This window comes from Chrysochloris asiatica, unplaced genomic scaffold (genome assembly GCF_000296735.1).
Source record: "Chrysochloris asiatica unplaced genomic scaffold, ChrAsi1.0 scaffold00160, whole genome shotgun sequence".
NCBI lineage: Eukaryota > Metazoa > Chordata > Mammalia > Afrosoricida > Chrysochloridae > Chrysochloris > Chrysochloris asiatica.
In genome coordinates this window covers 7,194,965-7,216,482 of record NW_006408678.1, presented here as the reverse complement: position 1 = coordinate 7,216,482, position 21,518 = coordinate 7,194,965, and the positions used below count along the sequence as shown (strand labels likewise).

The 21,518-nt window shown below is 40.8% G+C and overlaps 1 protein-coding gene across 5 annotated transcripts in view; it reads left to right on the top strand.

Moving 5' to 3' along the window:
- NR1H4 (nuclear receptor subfamily 1, group H, member 4) overlaps positions 1-21,518 on the top strand; it is a 97,864-nt gene that overhangs the window by 9,324 nt on the left and 67,022 nt on the right. For 2 of the 5 annotated variants that reach the window (XM_006871109.1, XM_006871110.1), the window contains exon 1: positions 13,002-13,132. The exons of the other annotated variants lie outside the window; for them this stretch is intronic. In XM_006871109.1, coding sequence (XP_006871171.1) covers positions 13,024-13,132 — 109 coding nt within the window. In that variant the 5' untranslated portion in view covers positions 13,002-13,023. Of the gene's footprint in view, positions 1-13,001; positions 13,133-21,518 lie in introns of those variants that run through there. 5 annotated transcript variants of the gene reach the window in all.

Sequence of the window (21,518 nt, the reverse complement as noted above, 5' to 3'; positions counted from 1 at the left end):
ATTAGTTCTTCCCTCCATTTAAGATAGTCTATTTTATCCAGTAATCTACCTGACCTTCCCACCACCTGGATTTCTGTTCTTCTGTGTTTACCTTTTTTCACATTGTAATTGTTTTGATCATAGACTCAACTCCCGATCCTTTCCACACGTGTTCTCACCCAAGATGGCGGCTACTGGAGCAGCCAAGCGTCCTGGACTAGAAAGCAATAAATTTCTTGCTTCTGCGACAAATTCCCCAAGCTGTGTGCCTTCCAACCTTCTAAGTATTCCTTTATATGTGGTTCAGAGTTCTGGGACCATCCCCTGAGCCTGCTTGCTCGTATATTCTGTGTTGTTGTTGGCAGAGCTCTCTGCTATACGTCCACCCAAGCTGCCATCTTGTTTGTTCCTCTCCCCATCTCTTTTAACCAGACCTATCTAGACAAGATGACAACTATTCAGTGGGGACACTTTCTTCCCCCACACACTCTTAAATTAAACTCCCGCTTGAAACCTTGTAAGCCAGTCACTTCGTACCTTTATTGCCCCCTCATTTTAGGTAACCAATGTCTAAGTTACTTGTCCCTATCTACCCTATGTACAGAGGGGATAGCATTGATACTTGATGTGAAGACTCCTTCCCTCTCTGTTGGTATTTAGAGTTACTACCTCCATGAGTATAGGTCAGGTTCATCAAACTGTAGCAATTTACCCTTGTTTCCTTTACTAAAAATAGTTTTTTTTTTAATCTTCCTCTAGTCAAGTCCTGATTATCAAGCCATCGAGGCTAGGTCAAATGAGTACTATCTGCAAATTTGGGTGTTCTTGTGCCTCTCCCCTCATTTCATATCAGTTGGATGCTTCACTCTTAGCTCTAGACCTCCGTGGCTATGTCCTTGTCCATGGGTTCAGGTGTCCCCAGGTCTCACCACCCATTGGATCAGCAGCCCTTCTTCTTCTCTCTCTCATCTCCAGGTCAACGGGACTCAATGGACCATGGTTGAATTCAGCCCATTTCTTCATTGCTGCCTTTCCCCCTCTTCCACTCACCAGTAGACCAACATGCACGCCAATAAGCTTACATGCCTGCTCATGTGTTCCCTTTGAGTTTCAGTCTTAGAGAGGGGGTTGTCCTGAAGGAACTTGTTTGTTTGCCTTGATGGCTTCCTGGTGAACAGTTTACTTATTCGTGCAGTAGCCAGTCATACTGCCATTTTTGTTTTGTTTTGTTTTGTTTTTGACTGATGATCTTTCTTTGACTGTCGTATACTCTGCAAAGGCTCTGTAAGAGGCCTATTTCACAGGGCAAGTTCTAGAACCCCTTTTAGGTATTCCAATCAGTTATAGGCTGAAGACAGGCTTACAAGTTTTCTGTAATCATGTTTCCCAACATTCCTTTCTATCCCACTCAAGTGTCTATTTTACAGTAGTAGGCAAAGCAAACTAATATTCAGAGGACAGTCAAGCATCTTTATTTCCCCTCTTCAAACTATGCCTAGATCCCTGTATCACAGAACCCTGTTGTTCCAAGGTTAAGCATACATGGCTGTTTACCTCTGTCCCGCTTAGCCCATGCAAACCTGTTTCAGTGTTCCTCTATCTACCTTGTTCTTCCACCTCCTCCCCTTTCTTGTATTGCCCTCCCCAACATCTGAACTACGATGTGTGTGCCTTTACCTTGTGCTTTACTGTCCCCCTACCCCAATCCCACCACTTTGCTTACCTTATATTCCTTTAACTTTTCCCTCCATTTAAGACAGTCTATTGTATCCTTTAATTTATCTGACCTTCCCATCACCTGGATCTCCATTCCTCTGTGTTTATCTTCTTTCACATTGTAATTGTTTTGATCATAGACTGACCTCCCAGATCCTCTGTATTTGTTCTTATAGTTTCATTCTGTTCTCGAGTCTTCCATTTGTCGACTGACTTCCTGGTGATGCTGCCGTATATGTCAATCTCTGATTGTTGTCTGTTCTTGTTGGTTCTCTATTCACAGAACTCCCTTTAGGATGTTTTTCATTGCAGGGTTGGCTTTGGCAAACTTCCTTAGCTCCTGTTTATCTTGGAATGTTTTGATTACACCATCATATTTGATTGACAGCTTTGCTGAGGATTCTTGATTGGCAGTTATTTTTTTTTTCTTTCAGGGTTTTATATATGTCTCCCCATTGCCTTCTTGCCTGCATGGTTTCTGTAGAGAAATCCGAGCTTAGTCTGATTTGCTTGCTTGTCTATGTAACACTTCTCTTTTTCCTAGCTGCCTTCAGCATTCTGTCCTTAGCTTTAATTTTGGAGAGCTAGATTATTATATATCTTGGTGTTTTTATTTTAGGGTCTATCCTTCCTTGTGTTCGTTGAGCTTCTTGGATGCTTATCTTTTTGCTTTTCAGGATGTTAGGAAAAATTTCTTCCAGAAGTTCTTCATCTCTCTCTTCTGTGGACTTGTGTGATTCTTCCTGTTCTGGAATTCCTCTTCATGTTGTCCAACATGAATCTTAGACCTTCTTCAGATTTTTTAATCCTTTTTTCTGTTTGTTCTTCTACCTTAGTGGTATTGAAAGATTTATCTTCCAGCTCACTAGTTCTGGCTTCCATCTCTTCAATTCTACTCCTTTGGCCTTTTAGTGTATTGTTAATTTTTGATATTCTATTATTAATCCTCTGGATCTCTTTCTGTAGGTTTTGAATTATTTCCAGTGCTGTATCTATCTTATTTTATTGTTCTTATAGTGCTTTCCTGACTTCTTCCTTATTTTTCTCAACTCCATTGTAAAGTGTTTTGATACATTTTATAATCATTTTTCTGAATTCCTTCTCAGGCATTTCCAAAGCCTGCCCATCTTCCAGTATGGAGTATAAGTCTACCTCCAGCTCATTTGTCTCAGTCACTGTATCTCATTTCTGGACATGTGCTGATATGGTCATCTGTTTCTGTTTTGAGAGCATGTTTAGTGGTTAACTGTGGCCTTGAAATTTAGATGGGTGTGTGTTTTGGCATTTTTTATGTTTTCTGATTGCCTCCAAGTATATGTGCTTAGGAGATGGGCTTCCCTTTTCACTCTTCCTCCTGAAAAATTTCAAGAAGTCACTGTTGGTCATTATGATGTTATTCAGGATTTAATTTTCAGCCTGTTTCCTTTTTTGTCTACCTGTTCTGCTCCACAACCCTCATTCAGGTCTTTTTCCTAATGATAAACAGTTCAGGGCCGGCTGTGGTTGTTTTGCACTGCCGTTTAGTTTTAAGTGGAAACTGTCACTTTAAATTTCGAGGAGACCTCTGTGCATGTGTAATAGAACCCTCTGGGGGTGGGAGTGGGAAGTCCACTCACTCAGGCACCTCCACTAGTCACCAGAATGGAGGTGAACAGACAGCGAGAGACCAATAAACAGATATGAAAAAAAATAATGTCCACATCTTTATCTCTGTGGTTCTCTCAGGCATCCATGGCTGCTCTGATCCTTCCCCAGTTTGGCCTCACTTAAGATGGCCATTCAGGGAGCAGCTGAGTGCCTTGGATTAGAAGTACTGGATCTCTTCCTTCTGCTACAAATTCCACTGGCTGTAAGCCTTCCAACTTTCTAAATATTCCTTTATAGGTGGTTCAGAGTTCTGGGATCATCCCCTGAGCCTTCTGTGTTGTTGCTGATGGAGCTCCTCAATCCACTTCCACCCAATCCACCATCTTGTTTGTTCTCCTCTAACTGTATCTTCAAGAACAACAATCATATTGCTACAACAAGGGCAAGTGAAGTTCATAGTTTAGCATATCATACTATGTAGCTATCATTCTTTCTATCCAAATATTGAGCATTGATTATATGCCAGACATTCTCCTAGGTGCCAACATTGAAGCAGAGAATAAGGTAACTAAGAACCTTATTCTCATTTAGCTTACATTACAGTGGTGGGTAGACCTAAAATAAATGTATAAACAAATAAATAAAATAATATCAGATAGCAGTAAGTGCTATGAAAACAACAAAACAGGCCGATATCATAGTGACTGGAAGGATCAAGGAAGTATGATCAAGAAAAGTCTCTTTGAGGAGTTGACAATTGAGCTGAGACTGAACACCAAGAAGCCAGTCTGGCAGACTATTCCACATGGAGGAAAAAGTAAGTACAAAGGCTTAAACTCTGGGATGGTCTTGGAAGGGCCTTAGCATTTCATTTTCACTTAGGGCAGTAGAAAGCATCTAGAGGACTTGTTCTGGTCCTTGCTTTCCCATTACTCAGCTATGCAGCTTTGAACAACTCATTCAAGTTCAACTGGTAAAAAGAGAATGTTAGTCTGGGAATTCTAAGACTCTGTCTAGTTTTAACATTCAAAGCCACAAAATGCAGTTGTCCATGATAAACTGTAAATGGTGACTTAGATTCAGTGGTACTCACTTGGCACACAACTTGTAAGTTCTTGTAAAGTGGTTCTGAGGCAGAATCAGCTCACTGGCAGTAAGTTTGCTTTTTTCTATTTTGAGGTGGTTCTGGGTAGGCCTCCTCACTGGAAATTACTAGGCTGTTGTGCTGTTGAGTTGGTTCTGACCCATAGTAACCCTGTGCAGGGTTTCCGAGGAGTAGCTGGTGAGCTTGAACCACACTGATCTTGTAGTTCAAATGACTTCACAGTCCAGCGCATTAAACCACAGTGCCACACCAGGACAAGACCATAATTAAGTCCTAACTAAGACATTGGGAAGGTGACCTGAAGATTATTCAGCAAATATTGATGAGCATTTGCTAGTGGTTGCCAGAGGCACAAATGACCTCTTCAGTATCACCTTTCAGTTGGAGATAGAGATGGATTCCTCACTCTACAAAGGCTTTGTTGAAAGTGAAGGGACAACATCTTCACCATTGTATACTGTATTCTGAAGAGCAGTGTGATTCAATGCCTTGTATGCAGGCAGTTTATGTAAGAAGTAATCCTCTGGTGCAGAAGTCAAGGACTGGGGTAACTAAGACAGGAAAAGGAAAAAAGTTAATGTGAGGAGCTGTTAGCTTTTATTGGTTGAATGTCTCCTCTGGGGGTGTTAACTCTCCAGGACTTGTGTTCAGGTCAAACAGTCTCTTGTGGTAGTGGAGAGTTTCTGGACAAAAGTACCAACAAGATGTGCGGCATGCACTTGAGATGAGAGGCTCTCAGCTTGCATATGACCATGTGTCAATGTTACAGCTGAAATCTGAGGTGGGTCAATGAGATCTGTGGCAGCATCAGTTGAAGGATCTGCCACACAGTATCCGTGTGATTTCCCCCTTGCACTAAGGTAAAATCACTGAGAACATTCAAAGGAAGGCTAAGACTTGGGGGGAACCCTACACATTGGCTCTGTAACTGTTTTCTTAGGCTAGACCTTAATGACCAGAAGGAAAGAAGTCAATGCAGAATGGAATGATAGCAATGGGACTGAAATCACCTTCCTGAGGTCCTTTCATTTATTCTGCTGCCAGGTATTCCTGGCAAATGCAGATGGGAATCTAGCCCATCAGTAACTCCATCCACACAGATGACTCCGAATGGAAGGACAGAGTGACCTGAGAGAGATACATGTCCTTTCCTTTGGGTGATCTTGCAAGCCAGGAAACGCAGAGAGTATATTAGTAAACGAAGAGAGGCATTGCTGATGGATGAGGAAAGCAGGGCCTTTATGCAATTGCTGCTGTTGTTATTGTTAAGTGCCAATTAGTACATAATAAAAGATAATAATGACAAAGTCCACATTTTCCTATGGATTGACATAGTGAATAGGGCCCTGTGGGTTAATGTGCTGAACTGCAAAGTCAGTTTGAACTGCAAGGTCGGCAGTTCAGACTCACCAGCTGCTCCTCAGAAACCCCATATACGGTCACTATGAGCTGGAACGGACTTGACAGCACTTAAAAAACACAATAACAACAAAAAAAAGAAAAACATCACCATTAAAAAACTCTTTGCTGTGAGTTAAGTGAAGTTTTATAAAGCAAATCAGTTTTGCATTTGATAATTAATACATGTTTTATTTCATGTCATTGATTTCAATCCCAACAATGTTAACATCACTCATCCCACTTCCTCCCTGTGTTTTCCATTTCCTTTCCTCCTTCTTTCCTAACCCTTCCTGTCTTTTGAACTTTGTCCTTGGTGATTACAACTGATGAGTGACTTCTCAGTTATAATAATGGAAGGACTGAATGAAAATAAATGCCAACCTTGAATCTAATATACAGAAAAGTATCCTTTAAATATGAAGGGAAATAAGTCATTTCTAGACAAAGAAAAAGTGAGAGAAGATCATAAGCAAACTTTATTTCCTAACAAAATTTTTCGTTGTTGTAAAAATATAGATAACACATTCCCCAAGTGAACATTTTTCACTCGTACAATTCAATGAAACCAATTATACCAATAACGTACAGCCATCACTGACATTTAATTAATCATTATTTTCTTGTAGCAAGTTGTGGTTTAAGAACTTGAAAAGCATAGAATTTCAAAGATTACGTAAATGTGCAAAATAATCTAACAATAGCAAGAGAACACTGAGTTTTATACTCCCATACCTAATGTTCCAGGAGTCCTGCTGCCATGATAGGGCATGTGTTGGGCTGCTAATTAAAAGGTTTGAACCTACCAGCTGCTCTAGGGAGAAAGATGAGGCTGTCTCCTACCCCCAACAAAGATTGATAGCCTTAGGAATCCTGTGGGGGCAGTTCTACTCTGCTCTCTAGGGTCATTATGAGACAGACTTGACTTGACCGCAGTGATTTGGTAGTTTTGGCTTTTTTAAAGCTAATGTTCCAGTGTAGTGAGTCCTGATTCACTTAACTCAGGGATACTGGGAGAAGCACATTGAATATGGGTGGGAATAGGCAATGAAATTTAAATCAAGTCTCAGGGAAGAGTTAACCTTTCTGAACTTTGATGTTCTTCTATGTAAAATGGAGACAATAAAAACTCAGACTTCCCAACTTGTTGGGAGGATTGGATGGGATGTGTGGGAAAGTGGGATGTGATTAGTTTTATAAACTGTAAGGCATCATTAATATAATTATCTTAGAGTTTGACATGTAGATGTTAGATTTTAAATTGTTGAGATGATAAATACCATTACACTCATTAAAAGAAGGAAATACTGTTTACATTAACATTGTTCAGTGCAAAGAATTTCCAAGGATCCAACAAAAATCAACAGTATGTAAATATAATTCTGTGTGCCCTAAGAAAGGGAACATGTTTCCAGTTTCCATTGGCATTGCAACATCGTCAACAACCAACTATATAGTTGTTGTTCCAACTCATAGCGACCCTGTATAGGGTTTCTGAGGAATGGCTGGTGACTTTGAACTGCTGACCTTGTGATTCAAACTGACCGTGTGGTCCAGTGCTTATCCTACAACACCCCAGCCTTTCCAAAACCCATACTGAAAGAGGTCCAGAAAGAATAGGGAGGCACCATTACACTGAGCTCAGAAGAACTAGATGGTGTTTGCTTACAACTACCAACCGCTCTGATCAGGATCACAATAGAAGGTCCTGGACAAAGAGAGAAAGAAAAAAAGGTAGAACAGAATTCAAAATGATAAAAACAAACATAGCTGTCTGCTAGAGACTGGTGGAACCTCCTGAGGGTGGTCCTTGGACACCCCTCAAGTCTAGGACTGAATGCACCCCTGAGGATCCCCTTTCAGACCAACAATAGACAAGTCTGTGGCTGTTTCTCACTGCTTTATATCTCAACTGGCTGTTTGTGCCCGTTCTTCTCTGGGTACACTTTATTTTCATTAAAAGATACTCTGGTTCATATACATGACTTATCAAAATCTTTCAGATATTACAGAAGCAGACACATGTTTACAAATCGAGTGTCCACTTGAGCAGCATAAATACTAAAACTGGAAAGACACTGAAAAGATCAGCATGTCCACACACAAGAGTGACACATAAATTCATGAAGCATTCCATAGTTTTGTTTTATTATATATTTTTAATCACAAATAATTAAAAAATATAACTGCAGGTTTTGAGGTATCGTTTTTTTAGAATACTCAGTGATTTTCCATTTCACTGAGCTATACTCAAGTGATTATAGTTCTGCTTTGATGGGTGAATTACACCTAAAGTTTCAAGAAGATGAAAAGATACCATTGGTTCAGACAAAATGGAATTTTGTTTCTGTATAATTTAAATAATCTGTCACTATTGCTTCTTATCCACATCTCTCTTACAGATCTCAGCCACCTCTAAGGTTTTTATTACTTCACTGTGCCTTTGGTGAATGTGTTCTCCCAGGGAATCTCACAGCTGATATCCTTGTTACTGGAATTAATAATGAGAGAAGGAAAATAAATATCAAATGTGCCTTTCCATATGATGAATTAGATCACTACTTCTTTTAAATGTTGTTAATATTTATTCTGTGTCATTGAGTGTCAGGTCTGACTCATAGCAACCCTGTAAAGCATTTCCAAGGAGTGGCTGGTTGGTTTAAACCACTGATCTTTTGGTTAGCAGTCTAATGCTTATCCGACAACACCACAACGGGGCTTTTGTAGTCTAGATGTTGCTGTTGTTAAGTGTTGTCAAGTTGGTTCCTACTCATAGTGACTGGATCTAGTGTTTCTGAGGCTTTGAATCTTCCTAGGAGCAGAAAGCCTCATCTTTCTCTCATGTAACAGCTGGTGGTCTTGAACCACGGACCTTATGATTTGCAGTCTGGTGTTTATCATATGGAGCCACCATGTTCCTTCTTTTAGATGGTGGTGGTTGTGTACCACGGAGTTGGTTCCAACTCATAATGACCTAGAACAGGGTTTCCAAGGCTGTAAATCTTTACAGGAGTATAAAGTCTCATCTTTCTCCCAAGGAGCGGCTAGTAGATTTGACCAGCTGACCTTGCGGTGGTTAGCAGCCCAGCTTGTAATCCACTAAGCTACCAGGTTTCTTTTAGATGTTGTTCTTGGTCAAGTTCTGACTCATAGCGACCCTGTTTAGGCTTTCCGAGGAGGGGCTGGTGGATTTGAACCATCAACCTTGCAATCCATACTGACCTTGAGGTCCAGTGCTCATTCTACAGTCCCAGGCCATGCATATTTTGAAAAAGATAGGCAATAAGGCAGAGGTTATAGAGAAGCTGATCAACTACCTGGTTGATAACCTACTATCAAATTCATAAATTTACTGTGATGAAAAGACATGAAATAGTGATAGCAGCTACTCCTTCTTGAGTGCTGTCTATGTGTTAGGAATCACGCTAAGTGCATTTTAGTTTTTCTTAGACTGTCCCTGTTCAATCTCACCTGTGCAAAGTACTTACCATTTTGCAAGATAATTGTTTTGCTTAATAAGGCACTCCAAAAATGCCTGCCACATAGCTAGCATTCTATGATTATTTGCTGTTAATATTAATTCTCACAACACTCTTATAAAGTAGATACCATTATTATTCCCCTTTTACAGGTGAGAAAATGGAGAATGAGAAAATATAAGGTAGATACCATTTTGTTACCCTTTTACAGGTGAGAAAATCTGCTGCCAGTTAAACAGGTGCTAAGTGGTGGTGGTGATAATGGTGGTGTGTTGTGGAGTTGGTTCCGACTCATAGTGGCCCTGTACAGGGTTTCTGAGGCTGGAAATCTTTATGGGAGCAGAAAGCCTCACCTTTCTCCCTCGGAACAGCTGATAGTTTCAAACTGCTGACGTTGAGGTTAGCAGCCTGATTCATAGACAACCAAAATGTAATCATGACAGGAAATCAGAATGGAATGTTTAAGGGATCCGTATAAGAGAGCAGTCATGTGTACTTTTCTATAAAGTCTTTCTAATGAGATTGTGGAGTCCTGGTGTAGCACCATAGAATAAGCACTCGACCTCAAGGTCAGTTTGAACTTCAGGGTCAGCAGTTCAAACTCACCAGCCACTCCTTAGAAACCCTATACAGGGTCATAAATTGGAACTGACTCGATGGTACTTCACAACAACAATAATGAGACTATATCACTCAAAGTCTCTTGTGTTGGCCATATCTCTTCTTAAGAATAATCTTCACAAAAGCTCTGTCAACATTTGTCTCTGAGACATTCATTTTTTCTGAGCTGATGACTGTTCATTTGTGCTAGCCCAGTGTTTGACATATTAGTCCCACTGGTGCTCTGTGCCATCTACCGAAGCGCTGTGCAGTAGAACGTTTTGCAATAATGGAAATGCTCCACATCTACGTTAAGATCTGGACTGTGAACCACAAGGTTGGTGGTTTTAGCCCAGCAGCCATGCGCACTGCAGAAGAAAGATGAGATTTTCTGCCCTGCAAAGATCTAAAGCCTTGGAAACCCTATATAGGGTGGCTATGAGTCTGAACCCACTTGACAGCACTTAACAGCAACAGTCTGCATGTATTCACTATGCATTGAACATAACATGGACTACCAGAAGGAGTAACAAATCAGGCTTAGAAGAAATACAACCAGAAGGTTTCTTAGATGTCAGAATGGGGAGACTTTGGTTCACTTTGGACATATCATCAGGAAAGACCAATTGCTAGACAAAGACATCCTATTTGATAAAGTAAGAGGGTGAGCAAAAAAATGGGTAACACTCTCAGTGAGATTTACTGACCTAATGTCCACAATGGACTAAGGATCTGACAATGATTCAGGACCATCCAATGTTTTACTCTGTTTTCCATAAAGCCAAGGAGCTCTGATAGCATAGTGGTTACGAATCGGGCTGTGAACTGCAAGGTCAGCTGTTCGAAACTACCAGCTGTTCTGCGGGAGAAAGATGAGGCTTTCTGCTCCCATAAAGATTTACAGCCTCGGAAACCCTGTACAGGGTCACTATGAGTCGGAACCGACTCCACGGCATATAATAGCAACAACAATAACATACATAATGTCACCAAGAATTAGAACTGACTCACTGGCTATGACCACCAACAACAGATAGCTACTGAGCGCTGGAACTGTAGCTTGTGTGACTGAGGAACTGACTGTTATTTTATTTAATCAATTTCAATAGTCAGATATGACTAGCAGCAAATAGGTAACGTAGAATTAGAGGAAAAATAATGTAATTTTAGGGAAAAAAAGCATAAGGCGGTAGTTGTTCATCACTGAGATAGAAGCAAAGGAGCCCAGTCTTTGTATGAGAACATCCCATGTGAATTTCACTCAGGAAGAAAGACTTCCTGGTTCTTTTTATTATTATTATTATTGCTATAGCGATTTCTGAGGTCAAAAGAGAAGCCTGTTTATTTTAGAAAAACTCAGTGGAGAATCCTGGAAATAAAATGTGGAGATGGTTTGCTTTACATCTTTTGGGTAACCATGGAGCTCCTCTACCCTAATCCTCTCAGAGATAGCTATGGGATTGTGAGGAGAGGAGAACAAGGTCAGCAGTCAAGGGCAGCTTTGCAAATGGCAAACCCTGACAAAGCAGTGAACGCTGAAGTCTACCTTTTCCTCTTTCTTGTCAATAAGTGCAAGAGCACCTTCGTTTTTAACCACGGATTTTGAGTCAAGAAACCTGGGCAAAAGTCCCAGCTTCATTCCTTACTATGAGACTATATAGCCAAGCCATTTAATCTCATCAAGTTGCCTTTTCTCATTTGTAAAATACAGTTGGAGATTCGCTGTTGTTGTTAAGTGCCATGGAGTTGGTTGTTAAGTGCCATGGAGTTGGTTGTTAAGTGCCGTGGAATTGATTCTGATTCACAGTGACCCTATAAAGAGTTTCCAAGGAATGGCTGGTGAGCTTGAACCGCCAACTTTACGGTTCAAACTGACCTTGCAGTCCAAGCACATAAACCCACAGAGCCACAACAGGATTCCCGTCTCTTAGATTATTGTAGTTAAGTGCCGTAGAGTTGGTTCCAAGATAGTGGGCATCATAAGTAACACTGTTCTCAAAGGGTGCGCGAGGGTCAGATGAGATCATGCCTGTGGGAATTCTTTGTTCTAGCAATAGCTACAGTGTTGATATATTGGCCTTTTAAAACAGCTTTCATAATTATTACTTATCTTCACAATAGGCCTATGAAGGAACCAGGGCAGGAATTACTATCTATGATTTACCACCTGTTAATGTAGACAAATGGGGCCCATGGAAACCGAGAGGCCTAAGGTTACACAGTGCAGCTGGCTGCATTATGCCTGGACTAAGCTCTGAACCTACTGACTCCTGTTCTAAAGGCCTGTCTTCTGGAAAACAGCCCATAGGCACAGGTTTGATACCCAGAAGTTATGCTACAGAAACAAAAGTGGGATTCGTTCTACTCCATAAACAGCTCAACCTGCAACATAGGTTCCTAGTTCAAATACTTCTAATCTTAAGATACTAGTGATGGTTACAGGAGCTCTGGTAGCATAGTGGTTACAAGTCAGGCTGCTAAAACCTGAAGGTCAGCAGTTTGAAACTACCAACCATTCCAAGGGAGAACAATAAGGCTTTTGGCTTCTGTAAGATTTACAGCCTTAAAAACCCTATACAGGGTCATTAAGAGTTGGAACTGATTCCCTGGCACACCACCACCAGAGATGGTTAGCTACTCATTGTATTAAGGATTTTATAAATATTATTTCACTAAAAACTTACAATAACTATGAGGTTGTGTGGTTATCAGTTCCATTTTACAGATGGAGAAATCAAGGCAGACAATGGTTGAGGAATTTGTTCATAATCCATAGAGATAGTAGAGAGAGAGTCTGGATCCAAGCCCAGGTCAGTCAGCCTCCAGAGTGTACACTGTTAACCATTACACTTTGATGCTTCCTGATGTCGCACAATTATACCATTCTGGACAGATATCAAGACCTAGTGCATGACACTTCACCCCCAAATCCACTTTCATAGCCACTGAACAGAAATCCACTCTCTGAAAGTGTTCCCCGAAAATGTTTATCTAAGAGACTGGTTTCCAGCTTACTAGGCAATTTGGCATCAAGGCCTTTTCTCATAAACATTTACAAATATTCTGCTCTGTAATGAAGTTAATCAGTAAACTGCACAACCTCTGGCCTCTGTCACTCTTCACCTAGTCTCATTTTCAGCTGCAGTGAATAAGCTAAGAATGGTAATGCAGTTTCAGGGGCTAGAAAGTCCAATTCAAAGTAGTCCTCACCTCAGCCACACAGCGTCAGGATTCGTCACGGAGATGATGGGCATGAAGCCTGCTAAAGGTAGGACACAAACACCCTCGTTCTAGCTCCCAGAGCTGGACTGAGAAACTCTGGGGGCTTCAGCAACAGAACTCTGCCAAAGATGGCTGTCCAAACTCAAAGACTTGAGGTTATGAACGGTTGGGAAGCAGATGATTTTTACAGGGTTTTAAGAGAAGGACCTCCGTAAGTAGCTCTGGTAGCGTAGTGGTTACGAGTTGGGCTGCTAACCTCAAGGTCAGCAGTTCGAAACTACCAGCTGTTCCGCGGGAGAAAGATGAGGCGTTCTGCTCCCGTAAAGATTTGCAGCCTCGGAAACCCTATGCAGGGTCACTATGAGTTGGAACCGACTCCACGGTACTTTAACAACAGCAACGGGAGAAGGACCCCTAGTGGCACAGTAGGTAAGTGCAGGGCTGCTTTGAAGGTGGGTATTTTGAACCCACCGTCTGCTCTGTGGAAGAAAGCTAAGGCAGTCGGTTTCTGTAAAGGTTTCCAGCCTTGAAAACCTGGAGGTGCAATTCTGCTGTCTTATAGGATCCTATGAGTCAGAGTCAACTCGAGGGTAACCAAACAACATTTTAAATGAATGCAATGTTTTTAAAACTGCAAGGTTCAGACCTCAATGGGTCATGAAATCTATATTACAGTTTTCAGACAGCATTAGAAACAAAAAATGAATAGAATACAATAAAAATATGAGCGTGCACCTCAAGAAGTAGGCGTAAGTAGTATTTGATGGACATTTGTTTCAGCTGCATATATGTGTGTACTGGGGTCATGGCTGAAGATGTATTTCATATTTTGGAAAGTGTTTTTTTCAAAAAAGGGATTGAGAAAGACCAATTCAATGAGCTAGTTTCCCAGCAGATTTCTCCTAATAGTCTATAGCAAGTCAGCTGACTAGAGAGCTCAGTTTTAGGTTTATACGTCTAATTGTTGTCATTGTTAAGTGCTGTTGAGTTGATTCCAGCCCCTAGGTCTCCAAGGAGCTGATCTTGTGGTGCAAACCAACTTTGTAGTCCAGCGTATTAACACACAGTGCCACACCAGAACTCCACACTTCTCATTAAACAGTATAATACTGCCTATTCTAATATTGTTCTCAAAAGGAATTATTTTCACAATAATTATAATACTAAATATATTCTTGGCCAAAGACTTAACAGCCAAAGATTTCTTTAAATGTGATGTTTAAAAGTGATTGGTTCTATATTTAGAGATGGACATTATTTAGAAAGCTGGGGAAACAATTTCTCCATCCATTTCAATGGAACAAACATCATATTAAACATTGATTATGTATAAGGCATACCCTGGATGCCTGGTGTGGTGCTGTAGGATCAGAACTGGACTGCGAACCACAAAGTCGGCAGTTCAAATCATATATAGGGTCACTAGGAGTCAGATCCGACTCGGCTGCACTTAACAACACAACAGCAAGGCATAATGTTAGATGCCAGAAATGAACAAAAAGGGAGCACAATCTATTCTTATCCCAGTAGGATTCACAGACTGACCACAACAATAACAGAAATGTATCAACTGTTAACAATGTGTCTGCCACAATGTAGCATATATGCATTATCTTAGTTCATCCTTTCTACTACAACTTCTCAAGTAGCTACTAAATTAATCCAGCTGTATAGATGAAGGAGCAAAAGCTTAAAGATGTTTCATGTCTTTTCCAAATTCTTACCATGAGGAAGCTATAGGGTGAATTGAATCCATACTTGTCTAATGTAGTCGGGCCTGCTTAACCTGTATCTTCTACCACCTTGAGTTTAGCATGGAAGATAAGCATGTAAACAAATAAAACAGGGGCACATGCTTCAGAAGTCTGCACAGAGGGTAGGAAAGATTAATTCCATCTGTGGGAACAGGCTCACACTTTATGGCAAGAGAAATAGCCGACAAGGCAGAGAAAGGCGGTATTATTGTAAAAGATAGGGCCCAGGCTGGCCAACAGCTTTACAAAATGAAGCCGTGTGATTTAGTCAAGAAATGATGGGTTAAGCAATAAGGAAAGGCAGAGAAGATGAATTTTCATTCCCTTCAAACCAAATCAATGAACTGCTATTACACATTGACGATGATAAGCAGTCAGGAAATCAAACGAAGTATTGCATCAGACAAATCTGCTGCAAAAGACCTCTTCAAAGAATTAAAAAGGAAAGATGTCAGTTTAAAGACTAAGGTGCACCTGACCCAGGTCATGGTATTTTCAGTCACTTCATATGCCTGCAAAATTTGGACAATGAATAGGGAAAACTGAAGAAAAATCCATGCCTTTGAATTACAGTATTTGTGAAGAATACTGAATAAGCCATAGACTACCAGAAGAACAAAAATACCTCTGCAGCCAGAAAGCTCTCTAGAAGCGAGAGTGACAAGACTTTGTTAAACTACTCATACTTTGGACATGTATTCAGGAGGGACCAGCCCCTGGAGAACATGCAACTTAGCAAAGTTGATGGTCAGCGAAAAGGGGGAAGACCCTTCAGCAAGATGGATTGACCCAGAAGCTGAAACAATAAACTCAAATGTAGCAACAGTTGTGAAGATGGTACACGACTGGACAGGGACCAATCTGATGGCATCTGCAAAACCATTGTGGGAGCCATGACTGACATCCATCCCCTGGCTTCACAAGGAGAAAAGAAAATCAAACTCAATATCAGTCCAAGGCTGAATCCTATGAAGCTGTCAGGCAAGCCTCCACCTACAACCTTCTTTATTTTGACACCAACCATCTCTCCCACTGCACTCTCTGCTTCATATCTGGGTTCAACACTCCACTGCAGTGGCCACAGAGAACTCACAACAACACTCATGATTATGGGGTTTCCTGGGGAAGTGAACAGGATTCAATTCAGGATCAGAAAAAATCAAGACATAGTGGTTCTTCAGTCAGGAATGCCTCCTGTCTGCAATACTGCAGGCACACCTCACTCTCGTCTATAGCCTTTCAGCCATGTGGCCCTGAGACTGCTGCCTGACTGGGGCAAGTGTTACAAAGCTATTTCAACCAGTCTGTGAATACCCAAAGAGCACATTCTGTAAGCCAGTCTCCTGCCCTTAGGCGCTCCGCTTCACTCAGTTGGTGGACTTAGAGCCCGCAACTGCTCTGTCCATGCTGCCCAGTTCTGCTGCCACTTCTGCTGTGACCACTTTTCTAGGTAGGCATCTCATGGTCCACTCATGCTCATCCTTCTTGATGGGCCTGGGACCGTCCATTCCTGCTTCTGAGATGACTCCTTTTAAACCTAGCTGGAGGGTAAAACTAACACCCCCAGCCTTGGAGTCCTGTATACCTTATTTGCATGATCCCACTGAATCACTCTGTAGAAATTAAAAAGACATTGGATAGAAAAGCCACACCAAGTAAATTCAAGGTACCACAGTAACTACAACAACAGCAAGGTCAGCATTGTGTCAGGAATTTAAAAAAAAAGGTAACCTAAACACTTTCTCCACCATCTCTTTCCACAGATGTATGTAGTCAATTTTACATCTCTTTCCACAGATGTATGTAGTCAATGTTGTGTATTCTATCTGGTGGCGTCCTGGTGTGGCACTGCTGGTTAATGCACTGGACTGCATTGTTGGTTTGAACTGCAAGGTCGGTGGTTCAAACTCACCATCTGCTCCTTGGAAATCCTATACCGGTTGCTATGAGTTGGAACCAACTTGATGACATTTAACAACAACATTCTATCTGATGAAGTCCATGTGTATAATCAATCGTCTTTCATGTTGTTTTAAAAAGGTATTTTCAATGAAGAAGTAGTTGGTCTTGCAAAATTCTATCATGCTATCTCCAGCATCATTTCTGTCACCAAGGCCATATATTCTAACTACTGATCCTTCGTTTCCAACCTTTGCATTCCAGTCACCACTATTTATCAATATATCTTGATTGCATGTTTCATCAATTTCAGACTGAAGAAGTTGTTGTTGTTGTTATGTGCCGTGGAGTTGGTTCCGACTCATAGAGACCCTGTATAGGTTCCCAAGGCTATAAATCTTTATGGGAGCAGAAAGCCTCATCATTCTTCCTCAGGACAGCTGGTAGTTTCGAACTGCTGACCCTGAGATTAGCAGCCTGAATCATAACCACTATGCTATCAGAGCTCCTTGAAGAAGTTGGTAGAATACTTCAATTTCATCACCACTTAGACACCACTACCCACAACCACCAAAGTGATTTCTCTTATTGTTGTTAAGTGCCGTTACGTCAGTAACAACTCATGTTGTTGTTGTTGTTAAGTGCCATTGAGTCGTTTCCGACCCATAGCGACCCTGTACAGGGTTTTAAAGGCTGTAAATCTTTACGGGAGCAGAACGCCTCATCTTTCTCCCGCGGAGCAGCTGGTAGTTTCGAACTGCTGGCCTTAAGGTTTGCAGCCCAATTTGTAACCATTACGCTCATAGCGACCCTGTAGAGTTTTTGAGTAGCAGCTGGTGAGTTTGAACTGCTGCCCTTCCAGTTAGCAGTCCAATACTTTTCCTACAATGATGCCTGGTGATTTGCTATTGTTGTTGTTAAGTGCCATCGAGGTGGTTCCGACTCACAGTGACCTTGTATAGGGTTTCCCAGGAGCAGCTGGTGAGTTTGAACTGCCAACCTTGTGGTTCAAACTGCTCTTGGGGTCAAGCGCTTTATCCCACAGTGCCATGTTAGTTAGGATAGGTGTAGACTATGTCCCTCATCTCAGAAATTTCTCTTAGATGGCACTGCTTTATAGAATCTATTGAAACCTAGAAAATCTCCATTCAGAGAATTTTGTTCCCCGTGTTAGGAGTTCTGAGACTCTCCTGAAGTCCATCCATGAATCTTCATTTAAGAACTACATTCTTTGTGACGATGAAGAATTCCCTGTCATAAGGAATCCCAAATATTCCATTTCTTTATGAACATATTTACCAGAAAAATACATAAATACAATTTTTAGTGTATGTGTTTTCTCTTGAATTGTATTAAAATAGAAGTAAAGTAACTTTTTTAGCAAGAATACTCTAACCATTGCAATTGACTAACCTCCATCAAATCTTATTCTCAATCAGAAAACATCTCATGTTTGTTTACTTGACACAGTCCTTCCTCTTATCCAGAAAACACACAAAAGAAAAAACAGAGCATTTACTGTCTATCTTGTTCACAGTTATATCCCCGAAGCCTAGAATGTTGTTGTTGTTAATACCATTGAGTCGGTTCTAACTCATAGCAACTCTATATAGGATTTTCAACCTTGCAGTTCACACTCCAATGCTTATCCTACAGCACCACACTAGGACTCACATGTTGTTGTTGTTAAGTGCCATTGAGTTGATTACGACCCTGTATAGGGTTTCTGAGGAGCAGGTGGTGAGATTGAACCACTGACATTGCGGTTCGAAGCGACTTTGTAGTCCAGCGCATAAACCCACGGCACCACACCAGGACTCCCATTTAAAGAGATCAAACTGATGCAGCACTGGAAACACCCACTCATCTATGACATCGAATAAAAGGAGACCCTCAATGGAGATGGTTGACAGCAACAATGGACTTAAATATGATAGTCAGGGTGGCACAGGACTCACATAGTGCCCAGCAAACAGCATGTGCTCACTCTCCATTGACAAATGAAAGAGCTGTCTTCATCTTTATAAGGTAATAATTAGTAATTTGCTATCATTAAAACCAGACATTACTGGGTTCTTTAGGAAGCATCATGTCTTTTTATGGCACTTGATTTAGCAAAACTTTTTTCTCAACAATTGTGTTTTATACACACAGCTAGCTCCCTCATTAGATAGTGAAGCTGGAGGTTCTAGTTTACAGAAATAAATAGAAATATACAAAGGTTAGGCAGTTGTTGAAGGTCCCACTGTGGTAATAGTAAAAGTGTTTCTGTTAGTGTTGTTAGATGCCATCAAAGACAGCCATCGAGTCGTGGCTATCTTGATGGCATCTAACAACACTAACAGAAACACTTTTACTATTACCAAAGTGAGACCTTCAACAACTGCCTAACCTTTGTACGGTGACTCTATACACAGCAGAATGGAACACTGCTGGGCCCTGCCCCTGTCACTCTTGTTGCCATGGTTGAGTCCATCTTTGCAGCCATTCTCTTTTCTAGAAGCATTCTGGCTATATTTCTTCCAAGACAGATTTGTTAGTTCTATGGGCAGTACATGGTACTTTTATGCCCAATATTCTTTGCCAATACCATAATCCAAAGACACTGATTCTTCTTTGGTCTTCCTTAATCGTTGTCTAGATTTCACATGCCAGCTGTTCCATGGGGAAAAGATGAGGCTTTCTGCTCCCATAAAGATTTACAGCCTCGGAAACCCTGTACAGGGTCGCTATGAGTCGGAACCGACTCCACAGCAAATAACAACAACAAGGTGATTGAAACTACCAGGGCTTGGCTCTTTATTCTTCAAAGTGACTTCTTTGCTTTGTAACTCTTTAAAGAGCTCTTTTGCAGTATATTTGCCTAATGCAATATATTCTTTGATTTCTTGACTGATGTTTCCATGCGCATTGATTGTGGATCCACATAAAATGAAATCCTTGACAATTTCAATCTTTTCCCCATTTGTTATGCTGTTGCTTATTCATCTATTTATGAGAATTTTTGGTTCCTTTAGGTTGAGATGTAATTCATACTGAAGGCTGTAGTCTCTGATCTTCATCACTTAAGAGCTTCCAGTCTTCTTTGTTTTCAGCAAGAAAGGTTGTGTCATCTGCATATTGCAAGTTGTTAATGAGCTTTCCTCCAATCCTGGTGAGGACACTGTCATAAAAGAGTATTAGAAGAGAATGTGCTTTGGGAATAAAAGCAGCACTTTAATGACAATTTGTATTGCTCATATACTCTTACCATCTTAGGTTGTTTTAGTGTTATATTACCTACATCTTTGTAAAAGTTTTCCATGGTAACCTAAATGGTTTCAAAGAGAGATCTGATATTGTTAGCATCATTATTTGAATTATTCATTGGATAGAGTGTAGATACATGCTTGCTTGAGTGACAAGGAGGACAGTTAAAAAGAAAAGGAAGGGAAAACAAAAAAAATTGCCTTTTCCTTTTTCATGTACTGGAAGGGAAACATTGTATATTTATTTTATCATTGAAACAAACCATTGGGAACTTACCCACAAATGAAAAAGGAGAAAGGAAAGAATGAGAGAAAAAAGGAAGGAAAGAGAAAGAGAGAGAAAAAGACTCAGAAATTGATTATGGTGATGGTTGTGCAACATGGGGGGGCTGTGATCGGTGTGGCTGGGGAGTACATGTAAGAATGTTTGAAATGGCACATGTTTTGTGGTATATATATTACAACAATTAAAAAACAAACAAACTTCTTCCTAATAAGCCCTCATGATAGCCCTATGTCTATTGAAAAAAATCTATCAAGATTACTCCTTACTCTGTTGTAGCCTCAAAAAGTTACCATAACCTTCTAAGTTGGCCTCTGCTTTGAGTTGAACTGGCCCAGAAGATCCCTTAGGAAACAATGGTTTGTTTGAATCTTTTCTTGAAGGTACCCTAATGAGACTAAAGACAATTTTTATAAAATCATTATCTGATTTGATTTGACACATGATGTATCTTGATTATGAAAATCTTTGTTTTGTTGAAATGATGCTCAGAAATTCTAGAGTTGCCTTTATGTGAGGAGAAAAAACCCCTCCATAGTTTCTTGGTTTCTACAAAATCCAGACCCTATCACTGATTGACTCTTGGTCTTGAACAAGAGGTTTAACTTTGCTAGACCTGCAGGCTGTGGGCTGTGGGCGCTGAGAAACAGGATTGGGCAAACTTATGCAGTAGATTTGCACAAGACCTCTTTACAGTGTTCTAGAGCAAAGATACCAGTTTGAGGACTAAGGTGCACCTGACCCAAACCATAGTATTTTCAGTAGCCTCATATGCATGTAGAAGTTGGACCATGAGTAAAGAAGACCACAGAAGACTTGGTGCACTTGAGTTACTGTGCTGGAGAAGAATATTCAAAGTACCACCAACTGCCAGAAGAACAAACAAATCTGTGCTAGAAGAAGTACAACCACAATACTCCTTAGAAGTCAGGATGGGGAGACTTCATCTCTCCTATTTTGGACATATTATCAAGAGGGACCAGTCCCTGAAGAAGGACATCTTGTTTGGTAAAGTGGAGGATCAACAAAAAAGAGGAAGACGCCCAATGAGATGGATTGGCACAGGGGCAGATGTTTACCTTTGCACCCCACACAGGTCAACACGTTATAGAGGGTTATCTGAGACTTTCCAGAGGGTTTCCAAGCCTAGGGTTTTCAATCTCTATGAAAGCAGACTGCCACTTTTTTTCTTTTGTGGAGTGGCTGGTGGATTTGAACCACCAACCTTTATGTTGGTTAGCTGAGCAT